Here is a 24,775-nt window from a genome sequence, read left to right on the forward strand (position 1 = left end):
CAGTACTTGCTGGGGGGTGGGGGGCGTGGGGTTGGCATTGCTATACCAAAGCTCCTTTCTGGCATTCTCTGCCCAGCTCTTGCCTCTACTCTCTCATTAGTAACACAGGACTTGCTGGGGGGTGGGGGGGATGGGGGGGGTTGGCATTGCTATATACACAGTTGTCTCACGCATATCAGTCTCCCCCGCAATAAGACAGCAGACTCACCCGATGCTAACATCCCCAACAAATGAGCTAATCCCGGGGAAATAACCAATTAACCTGAACTGGCTCTATATAAAAGATGAAAATACAACAAAAGAAACAGTGATGTAGCTAAGTGGATCCATCTAGGGATGAACTCAAATATACCAGCTTTTAGAGACACCTAAATTACACATGAAAATCAAGAACTCATAGAAGCGCTGTTGCAACCAAAGACCACCACCTACAGTTCTGATCGTAAAGGTGGCACTGGAGATTACTTTTTTTTTTTCTTTCTTTTTTTTTGGCGGTACGCGGGCCTCTCACTGCTGTGGCCTCTCCCGTTGTGGAGCACAGGCTCTGGACGCGCAGGCTCAGCGGCCATGGCTCACGGGCCTAGCCGCTCCGCAGCATGTGGGATCTTTCCGGACCGGGGCACGAACCCGTGTCCCCCGCATCAGCAGGCAGACTCTCAACCAGTGCGCCACCAGGGAAGCCCTGGAGATTACTTTTAGAAGAAGTTTGGCCATGGGAACAAGGTCCTGTAGGACAAAACTGTGCAGTAGATGAAAAAGTTTCTTTGTCCCTCTCCCACATGCTCAGAAATAATGTCCCTGAAACATCTCCCCTATCCCATTCTTAGGTAGCCACTAAAGTCCCATTCTTAGGTAGCCGCTAAAGCAATGTATCAAAAGGTGGGAAAAAATGACCACAGTGAAGCCCTCCTTATTTGCATTAATGAATGTCTTCAAGTGATCTGAACACAAAGCAAAGAAAGATGAATTCTGGGAAGGAAAATGGGAAGGTCTTAGCTTATGGAGGCAAAGAGCAGGGAAAGAGGTAGTCCAAAGGGAAGACCGTCAGCCTGGGATGGGAAGCGTGTATACCATAGGGTTGAAATGCAGGAGCAGGGGAAAAACGGAGAAAGGGAAAAAGTACACCCTTTCACCTGCCCAAGGTAAGTACTCTGTGAACCCCCAAACAGCAGAGGAGGTCATTCATACATGGGCAGCCAGTAGGAAGCCAAAGCAAGGAGTCCGGTTTGGAGCACTGGGGAGATCAGTGAGCTTGGGGAAAGATCCACAGCTAAGATCTAGAAAAGGAAGCGAAAACCCACACTGGGAACAGCCCAGCACAGTAAACAGACCAGCAAAAATAGAGGCTACTCTTCTCCAGACACTCTCCACCAAGAAGCCAGTCAAAAGAAAGATGGGGAATGATAGAAGAGTGAAAGCAATGACCTTTCTTTACCTGGCATGAGGTAGGGTGGCTTATAGAAGTGAGGATGCAGTAACGTCAAAGACCCTAAGAGCATGTCTGTCTTTTTCGGTGCTGTGTTCCAGGATCTAGCACACTGCCTGGCACTAAGGAATATCCAACAAACACTGGCCAAATCAATGGCTCACTGAATACCCTGGAAGCAATAATAAAATTCAATAAACACTTAACAAATACTTAAACATTAAACAACTGGGCACACCGGGGTAACTCTTAAAAAAAACTGAGGACTTAAAGGGACAAAAATGATGTCTTGGTTATTCACAGACCACTTAAAAATTTTAAAGTCAACTAGCTTATTTCCTTGAAGGGTAAATTTCAAAAAGGCTAGTCTAATGTATTAACTACATAAAACAAATCCACAAAATTATCTTCAACCATTCTAAGAAACACAGTTAATTGTCTTTTCTCTCCTCCCCAGCTGCTTCTCCATCCTTTTAACTTTTTCTAGATTTTCGGGTGACTACTGCTAAGCTTTTGGGGTTTTATTAGTTTTTCTTCTCACCCCTTGATCACCTGTTCTGGCATGATTCTGCTTTCTTTTGTATTTCTTCTTTCTCCCCTGGGAAATTTATGTCTGTTTCTGGCATCTGTCCCCCATCCTCCTTTGTGAACACTGAGGTGAAAAATTCATTTATTTTTTAGCAGTGTCTCCACTGCCTGTCAATAAATTACCCTTTTTATCTCTTCGAGGCTTGACAAACCACTTTTCAGATCTCCTGTTCTGTAGGTGCTCTCAGAAATAACTCATTATTATTTATCATCATCTCATAGGTAATCTCTCTTCCTTTTTTTCACTCTTAATTTGGAGATACTTTTTTATATTCCTAACATCTTCCTGTAATCACACCAGTCTCCTCCTCTATAACACTCAATGCCAACTGTGCCTCTTTCTTAATAAATAATTGCTTTGTGCTCTTTAGTTTCTAATCCTGTTAGCCTGATAACTGGAATATTCTTGTAGCATGTTTATAAGCAGCATTAACTTTGGGACATCTACTTGCTGAATTATATCTCTGAATACGCATGCCTTTTCCCACTTTTATTCTTTCACTACTTACCCCCTCCTTTTTCTCATTCTGCTTTATAGCGTCTAAAGTTCAAGGCTGACTGTTAAATTTTGTTTCAAGAGACAGAAAGGTTGCAGTTCTGCCTACACATCTCCTGCATTTTTCAGAGTTTAAATCAATGGCTCAGATAATATTTGCTATGAAAAGCATCATTTGATGACCAAATCTAGTGCAACAATCCATTAGGTCCAAACTCCTACATGTGTCATAAATTTGCATAACACCAAATCAAGCTTCCCTGCTTCTTCTTTCCCTTCTCTAGTTTGACCAGACTTGCTGAAGCCTCTAGCTGGATTATCATCATATTCTGAAAATACTCTCCAATTCTATACTTCCAATCACACCCTTTGTTTCGCATAAAACTTAATCAAGAGGAGTTTCATGTAAGTTTCCACTTGTACATAATGATAATTTATGTAGCTTAAGCTACATTCAGTACATTCCCCGCCATAATTTTTCTTTCTATAGTATACACAGATAAATCACATTTATCTCCTCATTATTTTCCATCATGTCCATATTCTAGTGGTCCTCACCACCTGACAGGCACAATTTAACTCCTTTTCCATTGCAATTTGTATAACCTTTAATTATCAGCCAGTATTAGCTTGTACCTGTAATTTCAAGTGATGTTCATTTCTTCTAAACTAAAAAATGAAAGAATAAAAAGCAGGAAGTCCCTTGTTTTGCTTAGCATACCCATCTAAATGGAGTAAACTGCATGTGATATAGGCATTAAAAAGCATTTCTGAAATATAAACTTTACGAAGTAAAACAGCCTGAGCTACCTGATAGATACCAGCTGATAAATATGATAAAACCGCAAAATAGGATTCTGCCCCTCCAACGTGGAACACGTTAAGGGAGCCGAATAACAATACTGAGTAATGGAGCCACCATCAGTAGAAACTCTTCAGCGGGCCACAACACAGTTTGAACTTACGTGCTGCTCTTTAGTTAAAAAATATATAGAGAGTCATACCCATTTTAAATAAGTAGAAATTTGCACAAATAGGAAGTGACTTTCCTAGGATCACTAAGAAATCATGCCAATCCAGTCTAATTGGTAATGCTTTTAAGCACCACATTTAACTGGATTTTCTTATAGCACTAATGTGTCTCCACTGACACAACTTAGCAGGCAATGTATTTACAAAAACTATAATAGCCTGAAAAGAATGAACAATGAGCAAACTGCTCAATTACAGGCTTAAACTTTAAACAAGCACTTACAATGAAAATTTAAAAAAAAACAAAAACCTGTATCTTGGCTATTGGGTCATTTTCCAGGCTACTAACTGCTAAACCACGTGCAGAACATGCTTCCAATTTAACCATCCAGATTTCCTAAAAAGGCAGATAGCTTTGCTCTGCAGGCAGAATCAAGTTGGTCTTCAATTTGATTTTTAAAACAAGGCAGTTGTACAGGAAACTAATAAGATTTTGCTGCGGATTATCTGAAGAAGAAAGGAAAGGGGAAGTAGGTATTATTTTAAAGACCTTAATTTGTCTGTCTATGAAAGCGAAAAATATAACCTTACTTTGGTTTAGAAAAGGGTAGTAGCTGAATAACTTCTACAGCCCCATCAGCTTCTGAGGATCCATAGCCCCAAGTCTCGCCTCTTTTGAGACACAGCATTGGCAATGGCTGCCAAAGCAAAAACACCATGTAGGATAGGAGGTCACAGTGGCTTTAAAAGCTTCAGAGAAAATCTGAATGCTTCCTAGCTAATGAAAGAAGCTCTCCGGTCTTACAAGTAATCAGACACAATAAAATCTCAAAGTTTCACTCTCGAAATGGCGGGCTTCCAATGGCACCAGATCAAAATCCACACACAAGGAAGTGACCAGAACAGAAGCCAGGTACATGGAAGGACTTTGGGGGCTTGAAGCTACGGAAGTCCTACACACTGGTGTGGTGAACCAAGATGGGTTGGCTTTTGTTAATGAAGCATTGGTACTTCTCACGGACATGATCGGAGGAAGTCAAAGGATGGTCCGTCCACAAAAACGTCCACAATTGCGAACAGTGTACTAATGTCCCTGAAGACTTGTCACCATTATGACATTTATTATGAAATCAAGTCAGGTTGACCTAACTTTGGTTCAGGTCAATCTAGTCCTCGTATGAGGTACCACTGCTCATTTACAAAACAAGTTGATGGCTGCTAATCTGTTCCCTCTCTCTGCGTATGCCAAGCCATCAGGTTATTACCCTGCAGTTAGGACCCTGCTCTTCAACTCCCTGGGAGCTCACACGTGGCTCTCCAGGAATCTTGTTTGTCACAAGAACTGTGTTCCTGAAAAGTGGTCATGAGTCTGATTTTCATAATCTTAAAGGCATCCTCTGGAAAACTCCCCATAAAGGAAACGATTACCTCTCAATACCTTCAGAATTAACCCAAATATTCATTTAACCTTCAGCTCCTATAATCAGCATTTGGATCATCTTGTAATTTTCTGTCTTAATACTAGATGTAGGTGAAGAGACACCTAGGACTTTTGTCCAGGTAATCTTAAGATTTTTGTCGTTGCTTGTTTGAGTTCTTTGCTCATAAGGCCCAACAAAGTAGCCAGTTAATAATTATCAGTTAGTTGCTACTTTACATCCTATTTATCACCTGGTAAATTTGGTTGATCACACAACTAAAGAACCGCATTTGCTTCTTCCACTGGTCACAGAAGAATTATTTGTTTTAAGCTTCCTCTCCAGAGGGCAGAATACTGACCGTAAAGACAAGGACCCACAATTACAGAAATGGCTCCCATTAATTATCCTCAACATAGAAGTGAGGAAACTTTGTGGGAAGGGTAGAGTCAGGATTAGGCCCAAGAGTGCACACTGCTTAAGTATCACACAATACAGTTTTTGGATCAACAAAGTGAAAGGACGGACAGAGGGCACATTTGCAGACCAAAACCAACAAGAAGAAATCTAATAAGTGAGGATTAATACAAGTCCCATTTTACATAAGGAAGTGGAAGACCTGATTAGAAAGCAGTGGATATTAAAAACAATAATTTCAGTGGACTGGGAGCTCAATTTTTAGTCAATACCAAAGCACGGGTAAGTGAAACCTTAGACTGCATTAATACTAAAAATGAAAGCAGACTCACTACTGATTAACCCAGACCAGGAATACTGAGCTAAGTCCTGGATTCACCAGTTGGGAGAGGGAAAGAGACCAACTAGAACACACGCAGAGGACAAGTGATCAGGAATACAAGGCATGGTTAAACCATGCTCTGTGAGATGTTACATGTTTTCCAACGACACTTTGGAAGGAAGCAAGAATTATCATCCTGGGAAACACGTGCAGAGAGAAAAGACACAATCCCAGGTAGCTCTGGAGGAGAAACTTGGTGTCCCGAGCTGACAGCTGCAGAATTGAGAACATTCTGAAAGTTAGAGCTGTCACAATGCAACAAATTGCCTTGTCAGGAGTGGCTTCCCCAATGCAGTGAGTGCCCAGGCAGAGGAAGGAATGCCTGCTGGGGTCCATTCACTTATACATTAGTCAGAGTGTCACGTGTGCCAACAACTTTGCTAGGGCGTCATCTAGAAGGATTCCCATATTGGGAGGGAAGCTGATGTAAAAGAGAAAGAACACAAGGAGAGCTCTAAGTTCTAGTTCGCTTTTAAGAATCTATGATGTCTTCCCAAATAGTGGATAAATTAATGTTCTGAGACAAGAGTTTCATTCCAATCTACCTTAGTGGAGGAACGGAAGGGAAAAAGGAGGGGGAAGGGAGGGACGGAAGGAAGGAAGGGAAGGAGGAAGGGAAGGGAGGAAGAAAGGAAGAAAGAATTTATAAATAATGTGTTAGAGATGGATGATTAAATATACCACTGAAATGATTATGTGATCAAATCAAGAATTATCCAGTTTTCTTAAAGATACTAACGTTTTGGGGAAGAAAAAGATGAGATGGAGGCTTTTTCCCCTTCAATTTAAGATTTTTAGAAAGCAAAATGATTAATCAGAAAATAGGTTCCCTTTCTTCTCTCTGGTAACTTGTCCATTCCCATGACTTCAACTAGCAAATACGGAATACTGTAATGCCAAATCTGCAATCCCCGGACAGAACCACAAATCACGTCACTCACAGACCTCTCAAATACTCAGCATGTCCCAAAGTGAACTTACCATCTTAATCCCCCATAACCTGCTTTTCCTCCTGTATTCCACATCTCAGTGAATGGCACCGCCATCCACCTTCTGGCCCAATCCAGACATCAAGAAGCCAAGGATGACTCTTCCTTTATCCATCAGTTACTGAGTCCAACCATTTCCTTCCATTTAATATCGCTCAAATTCGTATCCTCCTCTTCATCCCCACTGTCCCTGATTTGGTCCAATCTCTCATCTTTTCCTCTTGGAATTGCTTTAATCACCTCCTGAGTAATCTCCCTGCCTGTCGTGTTGCCTCCTATTCACACTGTCGCTAGTGACTATCCCAAACCATAAATCAATCATGTTATCCCACTATTTAAAATCAACCCTTAAGTAGATTTTAAGTTGGATTTGTACTACATGCTTCAGTGAAAATCTAACTTCCTCCCCCTTCCATTCAAGAAAGCCCCTTCATTTTTTTGAGGTGAGGATTCTAACCCAGCTTCCGTGTCACCGCTTCCTCTGTGGATCCTGTAGAACTATGTCTCAGTCTTACAGAACCTCTTCAGTTCTGGGCTTCCTGTGACATCCTCTAGCTCCTACACCTCTCTGCCGTTCTCTCAACTGACAATTTTCTTTTTACTTAGATAGTTGCAACTCATCCAGTAAGATGGCACCATCCACTCATGCAGTATCACTTCTAATATAACAAAATTCATATTGATTCATCCAATAACGATTTCCAATGCCCTTCTCTCTTGCCTGCCTCTTGAGTCCTAGTGCCAACTAACACTGTAAAAGTTCACTTTCCCCGCTTCCCTTGCAGCTATGGGTAAATATCTTTTAGAGATCTGACCAATGAGATGTTAACAAAATCCTGCTCAAGGCCACCGGTTTCTGGGGATGCTAGTTTCCCCGCTGATGGAATGAGATACAAGTGGGTATGGATGCTACTCTAACCTCTGCCTCTCCAACTTCCTATCCTGAACTCTGACATGGTGTCTGGGGTTCAGCAGCCATCTTGCAAGAAATGCAAGATGAGAGAAAAAGATGAAGAATTAAAATCGGCATGCTGAGGAGGGCAGGAAAGCAAAGATGGCAACACCAATTTGCTGAATCCACACAGGCAACTCCCACCTGCAGACATCCCCTTAAGTGATGGAAAAAGCCATGTTTGTTTGATGATGATGTTACTCTGATCAGGTATTCCATTAGTTGCAGCTGAACACACACTTAACTGCGATTGCACCTCAGGGAATTCTTGCCAAGCTCTCTACAAGTGAGGCAGTGCGGGGTGGTTGAGAACAAGGGCTTTGGAGTCCAGCAGATAGAGCTTGGGATCTGGGCTCTGCCCCTTCTCACTGCACAAAACCAGGCAGGTAACCTAATCTCTCTGATCCTCAACGGCACCTGCCCCTGTAAAACGGCAATGACAATGCCCAAGAAAAAAACAAGATTGTAAGTGTAAAGTATTAGTGGATGCCTGGTATACCATGAGCACCAAAACATCTCAGCCATTACTACAAGGAAACTGATGGTTGGTATCCTAGACATGTAATCCAACAGCACCCTGTGCACACACTGATCAGTTCCCTAATGTCCTGACTTAAAATTATTTGTTACCCATCTGACTCCTTCCATAGACTGTGGGCCACGCCGAAAGCAAGAAAAGTGGCATGTCACTCTCTGGTACCTAAAAGGGGCCTGCACGGCACAGATTTTCCACAAGTACTTTCTGGATGAATGAATGAATGAACCAAAGACTAATTTGAGTGCTGAAGTTTGGCTGGCTTCTAGGACAACTAAAATTTATATGGATGGTTAAAAAAAATACATATACTGAGGACCATATGATGGCAGACATGCTGATGACACGTTCATTTTATTTATCAAGAAGCCAATCAAACTTGTAAAGCAGTAAGATATTCTGTTTTGCTTTCACAAATATGTGATTTGCCTTTTCCCTCCCTGCCATAAGGGAGTACTTGCTCTCTGTCTGAAAATCAAGAGAGCTAGGATATGAGGTGTCAAAACCACTCGCGATACAACCAAGCCAAAAACAGCCCATGAGGCTTCCCTGGTAGCGCAGCGGTTGAGAGTCCGCCTGCCGATGCAGGGGACGCGGGTTCGTGCCCCGGTCTGGGAGGATCCCACATGCCGCGGAGCGGCTGGGCCCGTGAGCCATGGCCGCTGAGCCTGCGCATCCGGAGCCTGTGCTCCGCAAAGGGAGAGGCCACAGCAGTGAGAGGCCCACGTACCGCAAGGAAAAAAAGAAAAAAAAAAAACAGCACATGAGATCTACATTTTATCTTTTCTACTCCGTCCAACTTAGCCTCTAGAAAAGGCTCTCCTTCTGAATATTGCTATGAAGTTATAAAATGAACGATCCTCATTGTTTGGCAGGGGGGATGATGTGGAGGTGGGAGGGGGTAGCTTCTCGGGCTCTCCAAATATCAGAACGCGCCCAAACATTTTTTCTAAACCGCGTTTTGTCATCTGCAGTCAGACGCATACAAAATAGTATTGTATAGGAACGCTATTTAAACGTGACCGCTGAAATACGTTGCCTAATCACAATGACCTTGGAAAACCGCCTTGATATAAAAACCAGCCCTCCCTTGGTCATTAAGATTTTTGCCTGCAGTGGGAGCACTTCCTTTGTCTCTAGGGAGGGATACTCCCTCGTAGTAAAAGGTAAGGTGATCTGCTCTGATAAAACTTTAACAGGTGCTTCAATTTATATATTATATTACAGCCTTACAAGCTTACACTAATTATTAATTATCCGCCTAAGTGTACACTGCTTTACACATCCTGCCCCTTAACTAGAGTACTCAGAAAAGCCATTGTACTTTGCCGGACTAACGGACCATGTCTTGGACAGCTAAATGGCCTAGCAAATGCAAAGATTTCCCCATATGTACACTTTACAGTGTTAATGCAGATCCACTGCCTATGCAAACCAACTGCGTTTCCGCAACCATACCCCACCTTGAGGAACGTGGGTAACTGAGGGAGGGCTAGAAATGGACGATCTTAGCAAATTAGAGCCAATTTACGAAGCAGCTTCCTTAGTGTTTGCAAAGAGCATCACTCTGTGGTTAGGATTGTAGGGATAGTGAGTTCTCTCATTCTGCTCTGCAAACATTTTCCAGGAGTCACAGAGAGGCTTCTTTTTATGCTAGAGCAGGTGTGAACTCAATTCCACCCTAAGACTAGTATCAGCTCAGCTGAGAGAATAGCCATAAATTTTTATTTCAGAACTAAATGAAACTCATGAGGGTATGGGGCAAAATCTCATTAACTATTAAACAGCCTTTAAAAGACTCTGAGCAGGCCTGCTTTCTATGGTTTTATTTTCAATTTGGTGTTCAAGCTGTATACAGGACTTTGCAATGAATGGAAAATGCAATCACAAAAAGTGTATATATTTTGAACCGTTTTATCTTTGAGGTAACAAAACATTTCAGAGAGTTCTTCCCCCCCCCCCGCCACCGAGACCACATCTCCATGAGTTAGCTCAGTAAAAGAAATAAGGAAACCAAGGGTAAAGGAAAAGTGGGAGATGACCAAAAGATTATGCAGCAAACTATTATTCCATAGGTCAGTTTTGCCCCTAACTAGTTACTGGGATGCCTGACAGAGGTTGCCCACAGCTGCTTAAGCGGTCTGCCAAGATATTGAAAATATTTATGCTCACTGCATCTCAGTTTCCAAATAACATTTGCGAGACCATCAATAAATAAGGAAAAGGGAAACTCTGCAATGAAAAAAATAAAAACACACACACAATATAAAGTATGGATTTAATCCTGTCAATCCCAGCTTTAAGGATTCCCCAAATCTGAATATTAGGCTCAATTCTGAATACTCCGAAAGTTCTGAAGAAGACAAGGTCACCAATAAATTCTTCTCCACGATTTGGTATTGCCCAATTAAGGACCATCAGTTACACATAAAGCGTTTATGCTTGCATCCCCAGCATTCAGATTTGGCTACTGAACTGTTAAGAGTACGGCTTGGTCTGAATAGCCAAGGTGAGGAAAAGGCAGGAGCAATTAGTAACCTAGTAATTTCAGAGATTCAGGCAGCCACGCCAATGCTGATAATTCAAGGCTAGAAAATCGTACTTCGAGATCAGAACGCTCTAAAATTAGCTTTTTATGTGTCTCTTTCTCTCTCATCCTTCTCTCCTTTTGTCTCCCCCTTCTCCACCAAATGTTATCAGATATTACACACATTCCATTCTCATTCAGCTTTTAATATGGCCCACGAGGGGGTGGCATTTAATTAATCACTTCCACATTCTGCCAAAACTCACTACATGAGTCTCAAGTCTGCGTATTACTTTTGCCAAGCCGGTCGGACCCAATGAACAGAAAAAGGAGCCTAGAGAAAATACAAGTAGGTGTAATGATCATTCCAGCCACTGCATTTACGGGCCAGGTATTGATATTCTTCCTGTCTCTCCGCTTAAATGCAGAGCAACTACTCAGATGAGAAATTCCATCAGAGCACTAAAGATTGCCCAGAATCACATAATGGGAGAGTGGAGAGCTGGGAGTCAAACCAGTGCCAGCTCAACACAAGCCTTGCTCAGCCCGCCATCCTCCACTGCCCCCATACTAGGGCTTTGGAGGGATTTTCAACCTGTAGGAAGGCTTTCTATGTTTTATTTTAAACATCAACAATGTAACCAGCTATATTTTGTACCAATGTAAAGCAAAACACCCTTATCGTTTTTTCTATTAAGAAACATGTGTCAAGGAACTGAGGAAGGATCAATAAGCAATCATCAAGAAGATGAGAAATGCTTGGGATGTGTCTATTAAGTGCTTGGGAATACATTTAATTCGCTCCCAATCTATGCTCCCAATAGTCTGCCCCTGTTGGTCCCTGGGTCTGACATTCTGCAAGAGGAAATAAAATGAGATCCACTGAATACCTCTTTCTACTCAAAAATCATACACGGTTCCTGAGGAAAGACTCAGAACCCCCCAGGAGTGAAGGGAATGAGAGGATGATGTACACAGGCAACATTCTCTGCCAAGCTTCTCTGGGGAAGAACAAACTGAACTGGAAGACTACCTCCAAAACATTCCCCAGAACCTAGAAGGGACGTGTAATAGGATCCCATTGATAAAAAGCATCCTACCCAGAGGTTACTCCACACGCAGATGACCTACGGTGCAGGTGAAGAAATCTCACCTTGTCAGCGGGCTTCCCAGCCCACCACTCACAATCCACACCAAGGCGCTTTCCGCCACGGGTAACAATGAACCTCGAGAACATTTAAAGTTGGAGAGAAAAATGGCTGGAGGCAAGTGTTTCATCAAGGGGCACGTCTGAATTCCACGAAGTTGGCCCCCAAGAAGTACTTGTTTTCTAGGATTACTGTTTTTTGTGGAAAGGTTGAAAAAGAAACCTTTTTATTTCAGTCTTGCTGTTTTCAGAAGTGATCACTCCACGCTGTCTTCACCTGTTCTTGCCTTCTATTCCAATCTCAATAGAAGGTAAAGGTGTTTTCAAACTGCCATCACCCAAGACCCGAAGTCTCCAGAATTTTCGATTAATCACAGACAAAAGTGACAGAGTGCCAACGGGCAGCTGTGCAATGGCCAGAGAGCAGAGTGGTTACTGCCAAGTGTCCCGCGTCATTGCACGGCTGCACGGTGATGCTGGGTAAGTGTGACAGGTATCGCTACGCTCACCTTAGAAATGTGAAAGTTGGGGCACATGAGAAATTTAGCCAAAGTCCCGTCACCATGAAGCTGAACAGCCAAGATTAAGACCGCAGGGACCCTCAGCCTAGGCCACTATTCCGCGAGCCCTCTCAAGACTGCAGTGCTTCAAACTGAGCTCCTCGGCTGCTTTGGTCCTTAATGAAGGTTATCATGTGAACAAAGACAACAGGCTTACGGCATTTTCTTTTTTTTTAAATGAAGGTCAATAGCGCGCTTAAGGTAGGCACACAACTTTCACGGACGCGGGGTTAACAGACTCTGAAAATTACTGCTGCTTCCCCTGGAGCTGAGGGGCAGTAAGAGGTTTGCCAAGTGTCTGACCCTCCACCCAAGGGTCCAGTCAAGAAGGCCATTACTGGTGAAGGCTATGCCAGGCGTATTTTAAGTGGCAAAAGCTTAGGCAAAATTCAAGGTAATGCCTTTCCAGTGAAAAGCTTAATAGGAAAACTTTGTACTAAAGGAACACGGCACTGTTTATTCCATATCCTGCTTTCCTTTAAAGATCGACAGTCCCTCCCCAGCCCATGTTCTCATGGGCCTAATGCATGCCGTGACTGGGATCAGCAGAGGTGGGAAACTTCTGGCCAGAAGTTGGATCCAGCTCTCACCACAATTTCATGCAGTCTTGGCGCACTGACCAAGAATAAATGTCTGTTGGCTGCACCTAATCCTCCGCATTAAAGATCAACCGATACAACTGTATACATATTAAAGTAAAATAGAGGGTTCTTCTGCCCCCGGCAGCGGGCATTCTTGTGTGAGTGCTTCACGGCGACATGGCAGGTGGTTGGAGGGAAGTTCCTGGGAGCCTGTTTGGCAGTGGCCCAGGGGAACGATCTCTGTCACTTACAAAGTGACATGTCCCGGGACCTTGCCGCTCCAGGATGCCAGGCCGGCTCGGAGCGGCTGCCGCAGTGGACCGTGGCAGTGGGCCCCAGCCTTAGGCTCTGCCAGAGACCACTGAAGGGACTGGAGACAAGGCTGGAGGCTGGAGCCATGGGCGGTTGCACGACCAGGCAGCTCTGGACAGCCTGGCAGGAATTCAAGCCGGAGACCTAGAAGAGAAGGTTCTGGATCATGAGGACATGAAGCCCTTGACTCTGGCTGGTTGTTGCCTTGATCACGGGATGAGGACAAGGAAAGCACAAGCCTTGGCGATGAAATGAGGACAGCCCACCCGTGCGACTCTCCCGCGGTCCTCTCTCTATCATCTTCCGTTCAATACTCTTTTTCTGTTCCATGCCTCTTTGTCTTTCTCCCTAATCTGCTGACCAGAATCCAGAGTCGAGACCCATTTTTATATTTTGCTTCTCACATGAAAGCTGGAGCCTTGTTCTTTATTTTCAAAGCTGCTAAATTGAAAATTACAGATTCTTCCCTTAAAAGAAACTAAATAAACCCTGCAAATTGGCTAAGCCCCATGTGCATTCTCAACTCCCTTCCCTCATATCTCTTTCCATTGCACAGGCTGGAGGAGCAGTTGTGTACATTCCCACCCCCTCCAAATTCTGCAGCTGGAGAATGGCCGTGGATGTAGGCGGGCGGGGACCATACGGCCAGACTCACCTTTTCCCTGCTTCTTGCTGCATCAAACCCAAACTTGACTCCGGAAGCTGTGACAGTCACCTTTAGACAATGAGGGAAGGGACAAAGGAGTCACAGAGATACAAGCCTGTACTTCAATGAACTGCAAACCAAATCTAGCCACGGCCTACCACCAGACTTCTAGTATGAGAAAAATTATGCGTAAGCCACCATTAGTCACATTTTCCATTCTTCCCAAGCAAAAGCATGCCTACCTGACACAAACTGCTTTTTCCTTTGACCTGACTCTAAAACGATTTATTTTCTCTTAGGGTCAATAACTTTCTATGTGAGAAATCTTCCTCTGGTATGTAGAAGACCTACACTTTTCTGCTAGGTATAGTTTTCAAGTAACGTTTTTCTGGTATCAGTTCTTCTAAATTTTAAAAAAGCCTGGTTTAGTCCACCTAGTTTGACTATAGGTGTTTGATTATCAGAGCATTGCTACGCTATACCATCGACCAAGCAGCCTAATGGAAAGAAAACAAGACTAATGAAAGAGGAACAGAAATGTTTATTGACTGGACAAGAGGAAACAAGTTACCTTATCTGAATACTGGAGACACACAACTGTTTTCAGTGGCCTTCCAAAAAATACTGATTTTACTTATTTCCTTTTATAAATAAAATAATCTGTGGTGTGTTTATTGAAAACTGAAATCTATCACACTGTAATATGGTCTGTTTCCTGACATTCTGTAGAGTCAAGGTTACAGAACTACAGAATGAACTTCTAGATGACTGTCCCTGGTTTAGGGTTTTCTTCTTGACACAGTAAAAGGTAGGCCTGACTTTAATTTATGGGCTTTTCACTTAGGGTTTAGACCCAAATATCTGATTTCCCCAATTTATTCATGAATGAAACAATCCACTAGCCATTTACTGAGGCCCTGCAACTCTATGCCAAGTCCTGGCCCATGTATAGCACTTTTCTCCCGGTGACGTACTGAGTTATTATTTTATCCCCAATCAATCCAATCCCTTACCTATAGTTTGCAATGAGTTGAGGTAGAAAAGCAACATCCATTTGAATCAGGCTTTAAAGAATTACATTTGGAAAACATATCACTAGCAAAGTTACGTGAAGGTATCACAAAATAGAGACGAATGGATTAGAAAGAACGCTAAAACATCTCTAAAGATAAAATACCGTATAAGCAGAAAATGGCATACCTGAAAGATCAATGGACCATTAGTTGAGAAAATTACCTCAGAAATCATCTAGAGACTTGTTCCCCCCTCAATTTAAAGATATAAAAAAGATCTGACCTAGAGACCCACAGACATTTGTAACAAAAGAGAGTAGAAAAGTCAGTTCTCTGGCTCCCAGCCTTCACTCAAAATCAGCATTAATTAGATCACTGGGGATGATACTTAAAAGAGTCTTATTTGTTAATACTTCAGGAAGGCATGTTAAGCTAACATTAAAATAACAAAATTCCCAAACAAAGCTAACAAGAAATAAAAACCACTATTAAACATGTCTTCTCTCAGAAACTGCTTGTTACCACATAATCAGTCCGATAGCTAACAGATGATATCAAGATAACCTCAAGCTAAAAACTGTCATAAAAAAAAGGCATTGAAAATGCACAGACATCCCTCACCAGTGAACTAGTAAGCAGCTTGCTATCACTACTGAACTTCAGAACAATCTAAAAGTGAACTAAAACTTCTAGAGCTGACATCCACATTCACAATTCCATTTTCATGGAATTACTAAAATACTGTTTGACCTCTGACACTTCAAAGTCAAATAACAGCCTTTTTGGTCCAGGTTTTGTTATTTTCAAATATTTACATTCCAGCATGGAAAAAAATAAGATACAGAACCAGGAGGTCAAGTTAAATCTTATCCATGCTTTGAAAAAACTATGTTTCTTTGTGGTCATTCTTTTCCTTTGTGTGTTAAGGTTTTCAAAACCGTTTTCCAAGTAAGAGCCTCTTCATTGGGTATTTCCAGTTTTACAGTGAAAAGAAAAACTCCCTTAACATTAACATCTACTCACATTCGCCGTTTTACAAGACTGTACCACTGGGATTTGAAAGCGCTCACAACACTTCACCTTTATGCTGGGCTAAACTCAGGGTAGCCATAAACACTTTGAAGTAATACAAACCTAAATATTCCTGCTCGGCAAACGGAGCAGTGGAAGCGAATTATAATGAGCTAGCAGCTGTCACAATATGACCACAGTAACCAAATCAAAATATCAACCGCTAACCCAGATGAGATTCAAAGGTCATCCTATAAGCCAGCAGCTTTCTGCAGTTCTGCCTGAACCACGATCTAATCCTGCAGTAAAATGTTCCACTGAGCTAGTTTAGAAATCAGTTAGTCTATGGTAGGAAATTATTTAGTGCACTGTTGGAGTACCACGAGTGGGACAGGAACCAAATACCACAATAAGGAAACCGAACCATTCACAAGGGGACATGTAAAAACACAGCCGCTCATGTTGAACTAAGCTGCACCCAACCGTACCAAAGTATCACTTTTCACGTCCTTCAGTTACCAATGCACGTCTATAATCTTACTGGCATCTTGCTCACTCAAACAATCTGGTTTTCAATTAAGGCTCTGGAACAACAGAAGGAATATGCATGCTTAGATCCTTCCTTGGATCAAAAAGTTGTAGCTAGAAAATATACTGTCTCCCATTGTAAAAAAATATTTGGACAGTTACCTGCAAAAGCTTCATGCTTGGCAAACAAAACAAACAAGCAGGAATGCTTTTTTTTTAAAAAATCCGTACTCTTTGCATATAGTTCTTGCCAGGATTTTCAACTATTCCATAGCATATAATCCTCTTAAAAGCACAAGGCTCGGACCCATGGCCCCTCCGTCCTATTAGCATATTCTGAAAGCTACCCACTGACCACCTGTAAAGGCTTAATCAAACTGTTTAATAACTGCAGTGAACAAGTTTCCAACAGATCAAGTGTACATTATTATCATTAATAATCATACGGAGACACAAGGAAGAAGTGATTAGTTCTCTCCAGATACAAAACAGGGCAGGGAATTTCAAACAAGTAAAAATGCAAACTGGCTTGCTTGTCTCTACCCAAGGAAAACAATGAGTGAGGACTCAGGAAGTGTCAAGTAAAAGAGTCTGCTAGGGCTTCCCTGGTGGCGCAGTGGCTGAGAGTCCGCCTGCCGATGCAGGGGACACGGGTTCGTGCCCCGGTCCGGGAAGATCCCACATGCCGTGGAGCGGCTGGGCCCGTGAGCCATGGCCGCTGAGCCTGCGCATCCGGAACCTGTGCTCTGCAACAGGAGAGGCCACAACAGTGAGAGGCCCGCATACCGCAAAAAAAAAAAAAAAAAAGGCCACAAAAGGGGGAGGCCCCCATACCCAAAAAAAAAAAAAAAAAAAAAAAAAAGAGTCTGCTATACAAATATTGAATCATGATGCTGTACACCTAAAACTAATATCATGTGATATGTCAATTATACCCCAATAAAAATTTTTTTAATTTAAAAAGGGAACTATATGAATTGGTCAAGGCAGGCAGTCAGCTAAATGACTCAGTGCTGAAATCTCAACTCCTCAAGACTTCCCCACACTAAAAGAAAAACAAAAAGCCATACACACTTATTCTTTAAAACAACAAATTTCAGGGCTTGCTTTTTTTGTTTACTTTAGTTATGTTTTTCTTTAAAGGATTTACACAATATCAACTTCCAAAACTCTGTATGGCAACTGTAACTACAGACAGCAATGGAAGGAGCAGTGCACCCTTATACACCAAATGTCATTAATTCTTCTAGCACAATAGGTGTGCATGTGTGTGTGCGCGTGCACACGTACGTGTGCATGCATGCAAGTGCACCTGTGTTCGCGTGTTTATTTTTAGTTTAGGGATTCAAACTAATACCAAATAAGGTATTCTATTCAGATATGCAAGCTTATTTCTAAAGGAATAAATTAATGGAGACACCCTATTACTTATAAATTATATACCATTTTGCATTAGTTTGAGATACACAAATAAATTAAGTTTTTGTATTTTGGTGCCAGAGGTAAGTATTAGATTACAAAAACTGTAACATTTATGCAAAACCATTCATGTGAAGTCAGAGTTCAGAATTGTAATAAAGGGTTTTGTTACTACAACAGAAATTATAAGCAAATGTTAGCAATGCCTGCATCATTCCTCCAAAATAGTGCACTGCCATAAAGAACAAAATATATAATAATAATTCAATCCTAAAAGAAGAGAGTGGCTCATTACTTCTTTCTTTCCTCACAATAAAATAAAACCTAAGTGAACAGTTTACCAAAAAAATAGGTCATCTGCAGTTAATAACTCTTTCCCGTAAAATTAGTGTCACTTATTTCTGTAGCAGACGCCTAATTCAGTCACAGACTTGATTGATTTGACAACAGAGAATCTAGTCTAATAAAGTGGCTGATTTATTTCTGATGCTATAGCTTTTACCCTAATGTGACATCACAGCAGAATGAAATCTTTGACATGTAAAGAAATCCTATGTACTTTTCATGAAAACTAAGGATCCTGAAAGTAGATATTGTTGTCAAAAACTTACAGTAAAGGCTAATATCTTCTTTTGGTAGAACGAAAACTTCCACAAAGATTACAACACAGAATATGGATTCGGACACAAAGAGCAGTTTAGGATATACCATATATTCGGTGAGTTCAAATTATTGGCTATACTAATAGGTCTTATTTTATCTTTGTCTTCATTTGCAAATTGGTTGTCTTTAATTTCTTGAAAACGATCTCTCTTCTCTTTGTAAAGGTACAGCATAGCACCAAGCATGGTTCATTTCAAAAGTGGTTTCATTTTAAATCAACAGCAGCTTGGGCAAAATCAATGAGCATCTTTGTTCCCTGAATCTAGCCCTGAGATACTCAAGCCAATCAAGAAGGCATTTGGGATGTGAGAAATTATAAAGTGGCGGAGGGGGGGGTGGATTTGTAATGCAGCATCCTAGTTAATCCTCTAAAAATATTTTTTTTAATCCTTTTCCAAAGTAAAGATGCAAGGTATTTCATAGTGGTTTAAATGTCTTTTCCTCCCTTTTTTTTGCATACTGCGCCATGCCCTCTGGCTCTGAGCGTGACTTCCCTGACCCCAGTCTGACACTGCACCGTTAATGTCAGATAAACCATTTAGCCCGGGCACAATTCTTTTCTGTGCAAAAATCTGCTTGAGGTGGAAAATGTAGCAGTTTGTAAACAATAAAGAGCCATGTTTCAGACCAGACAGCTTATCTAACAGAGAAGTCCTTTCATTGGGAACAGTGGGTGGGAGCCTCCCGGACATAGTAGCATTTCCTACCACAATGCAGGAGACTGTCTTGGCCTCCATATTTAAGGGTTTAATGGGAAGGAGGGCAGACGGGATAAAAGAACACAGCTGACATGGACTTTCAGCTTAAACAACAACTAAGTGAAAAGAGTCAGCTCTCTCCATTCCAGCTCTAGACTCTCAGCCCACTTATATTTTAATACTGTTTGGATTGAAAAACGAATTTGGTTCGTAAAACAGTTACCCAGGAGGATACACAAACAAGAACAATTATTTGGTATCTCTGTATTGTTTGGTGTCTTCTGTAATATGAATTTATCATGTTGTTCTTTAGGAAAACTTTTTCATGGACGTAACATAAACTTCTCAATATGAGTAGTAATTTATCCTATTTTACGTTAGCTCATTGGAGGACAGGTTTAGAATCTTCCAAGGAAATTCTTTAATATACTTTTTACGTGCTACTTCTCAAGATGATTATTTTCAGCTTAATATTTTATTTTATGAAGCTGGATGAGGAGAAATAGAGATGGGATGATATGAGATTCTAGAATTATTACTACTGTCATCGAAAAAAATCTAAAGTTTTTCTTTAAAATCTAAGTTGACAAATATATCTAGTCACCTGCATCTGTCTATCCTGGAAACAGGAAACACTGCATCTCTTATCAACAATGGATTTAAAAACCTGGGATTTTTATTTTAGCTACAAAGTTAAAACATAAATATGAAAGTTAAAGTAAAAAAAAAGAGAACAAACGTAAGAACCACCTATGGTCAAACACAACTTGGAGAACGTGGTCCTCAAAGTTGGGATGACACTTTATGGCCCATTAAAAATAAATTCCTAGTATTTCTCTGCTTTGACTATAGTGTGTTAAATACCTGAAGTCCCTTTAGATGGATTTGATGGTGACTTTTGAAAAAATGACTGAGATTCAAGAACAATATACACCTTAAATAACAAGTATAGTGTCCAAGGCTGAAAAATCGGGACTTCTCAGAAGCATCTGCAATTATGGTCTCAGAATGAAATATATATGGCTGCGTGTTTTCCTTGGAGTACAGTCCAACAGCCTGGGACATAAAATTTAACCTCATTTATTGATGGATTCACAACAGGATTTGGCCACATTGAGAGATTTACTAATATTGTTAAAACTCACATTTATTAGAACAGAGATCTTTTTTTTTCCAATCAAAACTAAAGTAACAGCTATTGGGACCTTTTAAGCCATTATAAATTGTCTTTCCATTGCTCAGGTTACGGCTGTGAAAAAAAAAATCCCTACAGGGTAGTCAAAGCAGAAACATACGCTAAAGATGCCAGTAGGAAAGGCATGCTAGAAACTCGAAGACTGTCTCAAACTACATGTAGCTCACTTCATGAAGTAGGATGGGGACCTCCTAGACCATCAGCACTAAAGTTCACACCTTGATAAATACATAACCAGACTTTACAATTCAACTTGAACATGCTACTTTGATTTAAGCACACTAAATCTATTATTAAAGGGATTTCCATAACCCTTTTAATAAAAATTCAAGCTAACACTGACCTTATCTCATTGACAATGGATAGGCCCAATGATATTATTTTAAATATTCACTGCTTTCAGTTCATCAACCTTAAACTTAGAAAACAACTGTTGCGGGCTTCCCTGGTGGTGCAGTGGTTGAGAGTCCGCCTGCCGATGCAGGGGACACGGGTTCGTGCCCCGGTCCGGGAAGATCCCACATGCCATGGAGCGGCTGGGCCCCTGAGCCATGGCCACTGAGCCTGTGCGTCCAGAGCCTGTGTTCCGCAACGGGAGAGGCCACAACAGTGAGAGGCCCGCGTACCGCAAAAAAAAAAAAAAAAAAAAAAAAAAAAAAAAAAAAAAAAGTAATTGAAATTGGGAGAAGTGCTTTACGTCTAAGAAACACAAATTTTCCACATGGATTCAGTATCACTGAAATTAGGTAATTCCACATGGTTGTAAAACTTAGTCCTGTATATGCTATTACCAAGCATAGACTGTCAATATTTTTCTGCAATTTAAAATTACTATAGCGAACTGGCTGAAAATCCAAGTTCCTACAAAACAGAATCTCTGTCTGGGCTTTCTTCTCCCTTCCAAGGTAAAACATAAGCATTCAAAAAATGCATGTTAATTCAAAATTAGTCTTACTTTGTATTCTGGAATTGACAAAAGGTGGAGAGAGATTGTCATGTGACCCAAGGTCCCTGCTGGTCATGTGGTCATAGGGAGTCCCATCTCCATAGTTCTGCAAATAAAATAACAGCATAAGTTTAAATTCGCCATGAATACATCAGCACATAAGTATGCCCGACTATTGACACCTCTCTAACCCCAAGAAATTGGAGTCCACCATTCCCACCCTGGCACCTCATTAGAAGGAAGCTGCATCTTCACAGGTACACTGGGAAACAGAGGGCTCTAGAGTCTGCAGAGTCCACATCTTCCTCATAACAGCCGTGAAATTGGGGGAATAATAATAATGGAACCAACTGCATGAAGTTATTGACATGATCAAATGAAATAATGCATGTAAAACACCTGATACATATAAACTCTATTGTAAATATTACGTTATTATTTTGAAAAGCCCACATTATTTAAAAAAAAAAAAATGCAAAATGTGCTATGGGAAAGTTACCTATAACCTGTAATGAATTGCCTTTGGAAGGCGAAGGTAGAACCTTTTAAACAGCAGCCTTGGGTTTTATGATATTGAAATTTCAATGTTTTCTTGTAGTTGTTACTGTGGTTGTAAGAGAATTGGATCATTCCATGAGTAATTAACACATAAGAATGTTAAAATTATTACAACAGGACTATAAATGAACATCAGAAACTTAAGCATAAATTCTGAATTTAGACAAAGAAAAAAATAGTTTGAAAGCAGACACTGATCTGTGGAAATGTGTCATTATCATGATCATCTCATAGTTCTAAGGGGAATTCTAAATTAAAATAATGTTTTTAAACTGCCCAGCCACTTGCTTTTAATGGAGGAATTGGATAACATACAGGAAGGAGTTAAAATCATCTATCTTATATGGTTCAAATTTCAGTCTACTAAGATACATCAAATGACCAGAAAGGGAAAAAAGCCATGCTGCTCAGCTGGTTGCCCTGCCCATAAAGACTAAGTCAAATTTACTCAGAGGTATCAGTTGGCAAGTTAGCCAAAGGGCAGAATCTGCCCACACGAAAGGGACGGATGCTGTAGGAAAAATGAAAACGTGCATCACCTCACTAGAGAATCAATGGAAGCCTTAAGGTTCCAAACTACCCTGCTGTCAATCGCCTTTCCTCATTTATAAAAATTAACTTGAATGATACTGTCATGTGATGCTGCCACTATGTCAGTGTATAAAAAGATGTCATGTTTTTTAATACCTAGCATGGGTCTTACACTCACTGGTTCTATGCCAGACGTTGCATAATACCAATTATTATTTATTAAGTGTCCTCACCCTCCAGAGCTTCTGAACGCTTAATATACATTATCTAATTTAAAACCTCAACAGTGTTTCAAGGTGACTAAAAACATCACCACTTGAAGATGAAAAAAGAGAGACGCGGCCTGTTTGCCCGATACAAGTCAGCCACAGTAACCTGTCTCGTGCCAACCCCCTGAATTTAGAAAATATAAATTACAAAATATTGATTCAAAATTATTCACTAACGTATTTCCTGGAAAAAAAAAAAAGTGGCCAGACAGTTCATGAAAGCCAAATAAAAGTCAAGACTATCCTAAATGGACCTTGTTCTCAGAAGAACAATTAAAAGTACTACGCGTATTAGACTGAGAAAGCAGAAGAAATTAAGTACATTTGAAGGAACTAAACAATAGAGGGACATTCTGTCATCTCCTACGCTTGCTGTCAGGGGGAATGGATTTATTTCTGCAAGTGTGGACTGTAATGTGAGGAGGAGGAAAGATTTCCTCAACCCATCCATATAATGCACGAGAATGTCAGACTTGACAGCTGGTGCAAGTGCTCAACAAAGTAACTGGTAAGCTTAGAGCTCCTGCTGTACCCTGAAGACGAGAGCGTTGAACCCCAAGGCCAAAGAACAGGTGGAAATGGCGAACTACGACTTGCTGAGATGGCCTCCTTTTGACAGCTTGATTACCTTCCTTACCTCTTATGCCAAGATAGAGACCTCCCTCCACCTCAAATTTATGTGAACACTTAAAGCAAAACGTTATCCCCTCACCTCCTGCAGAATGCTTCATCTAGCTATACAGCTGGTTGTGGGGCGGGGGGCAGGTGTTTTACTATGTGCTCTAAGTCTATTTCTAATTTGGGGTATTATATGTATATTATAAAAACTGACATGGATTTTAGAGGGCCTAGAAATGACTCCGTTAAAGACAGACTATATATAAAATCATACACATTTAAGTCAGAAGGAACATGAAAGATCCTCTGGTTCTACTTCTTCATTTTACAAAGTAGGAAAATGAGGCCCAAGAAAGTGAAACGACACACCCAAGGTCGTATACATACAAAAACACGTATGGCCTAACCAACCCACTCGCATGCCATGCCACGGTCTTCCCGTGACATTCAAACTAACAACCAAAAACCATGGAAAGGAGTGGCAAAAATCTGAATGAACCCACTGGTGACCAAAGGCACTACTGGTGGGATAATCATATGTTTGCAAAGTGAAATCAACTCGGATTTATTATGCAGATTATACTGGTAGGCTAGAACTTAATACTATGTCCTCAGAATTATTCAGTGGTTTATTTACACCAACACATTCCAGGGATACTAGGATTTTTCTCAACGTTGCACCATCTACAACGAATAACTTTCTGTAACACTGGATCAATAACTGACAAAGTAAGGCCAAATATTTAATGAAGGGTTTTTTCTTCTGGTTAGCCAAAGTGGAAGAGGTGTCAAAATCAATAATAACATCCAATAAGAGAATGAAAAAAAGTGCCAAGAAGAAGCTGATCCTCATTAAACTTAGTATGCATATATATCTGTGCAGATGTGTGTGGGAGAGAGAGAAACTCACCTACAGTTTGTCAATTTACATATGTGGATGTCTGGTTGTGGGAAAAAGATTAGATATACTTACCCTGGACGGGCTTGGATGTCCTCCACTCCCCCAGGACCCTGAGCTACTTCTGTCTTCTACATCTAGGGACAAGAGAAAAATTCTTTAGGCTTTCTTGCAATAAGTCTTTCTTTTTGCATATGCACTTTTAAATTAATGTTTCAAATTAATCTCCTGTTGCCTTTAATTAAGAATCAGGCACGAGGCTACCATGATGACAGTGGCTTCTGACCCATCTACTTAAATTAAGTCATTTAAATTCACAGCAGAAATGAACTGGACCCTCAGGAACCAGAGGTATGAACATAAAAGTTACTTCCATCCTTCACAATGTTTCATAGCCTCAACTTTTATAGACCTGAAACTTCACTTAAAGTCTTATTAAAATCTTTTGGACAAGGTAAGTTAAAAATACACTAACACAAT

The 24,775-nt window shown here is 41.0% G+C and overlaps 1 protein-coding gene across 2 annotated transcripts in view; it reads right to left on the bottom strand.

The window, feature by feature from the left end:
- The window catches only part of TCF4 (transcription factor 4), a 364,700-nt gene that overhangs the window by 212,383 nt on the left and 127,542 nt on the right, over positions 1-24,775 (bottom strand). For both annotated transcript variants that reach the window (XM_024756812.1, XM_024756813.1), the window contains 2 exons: positions 24,371-24,432; positions 21,431-21,527 (listed from right to left, as the gene is read on the bottom strand). In XM_024756812.1, the coding sequence (XP_024612580.1) occupies positions 21,431-21,527; positions 24,371-24,432 (159 nt within the window). The remainder of the gene's footprint in view (positions 1-21,430; positions 21,528-24,370; positions 24,433-24,775) is intronic.

This window comes from Neophocaena asiaeorientalis, unplaced genomic scaffold (assembly GCF_003031525.2).
Source record: "Neophocaena asiaeorientalis asiaeorientalis breed wild unplaced genomic scaffold, Neophocaena_asiaeorientalis_V1.1 scaffold133, whole genome shotgun sequence".
NCBI lineage: Eukaryota > Metazoa > Chordata > Mammalia > Artiodactyla > Phocoenidae > Neophocaena > Neophocaena asiaeorientalis.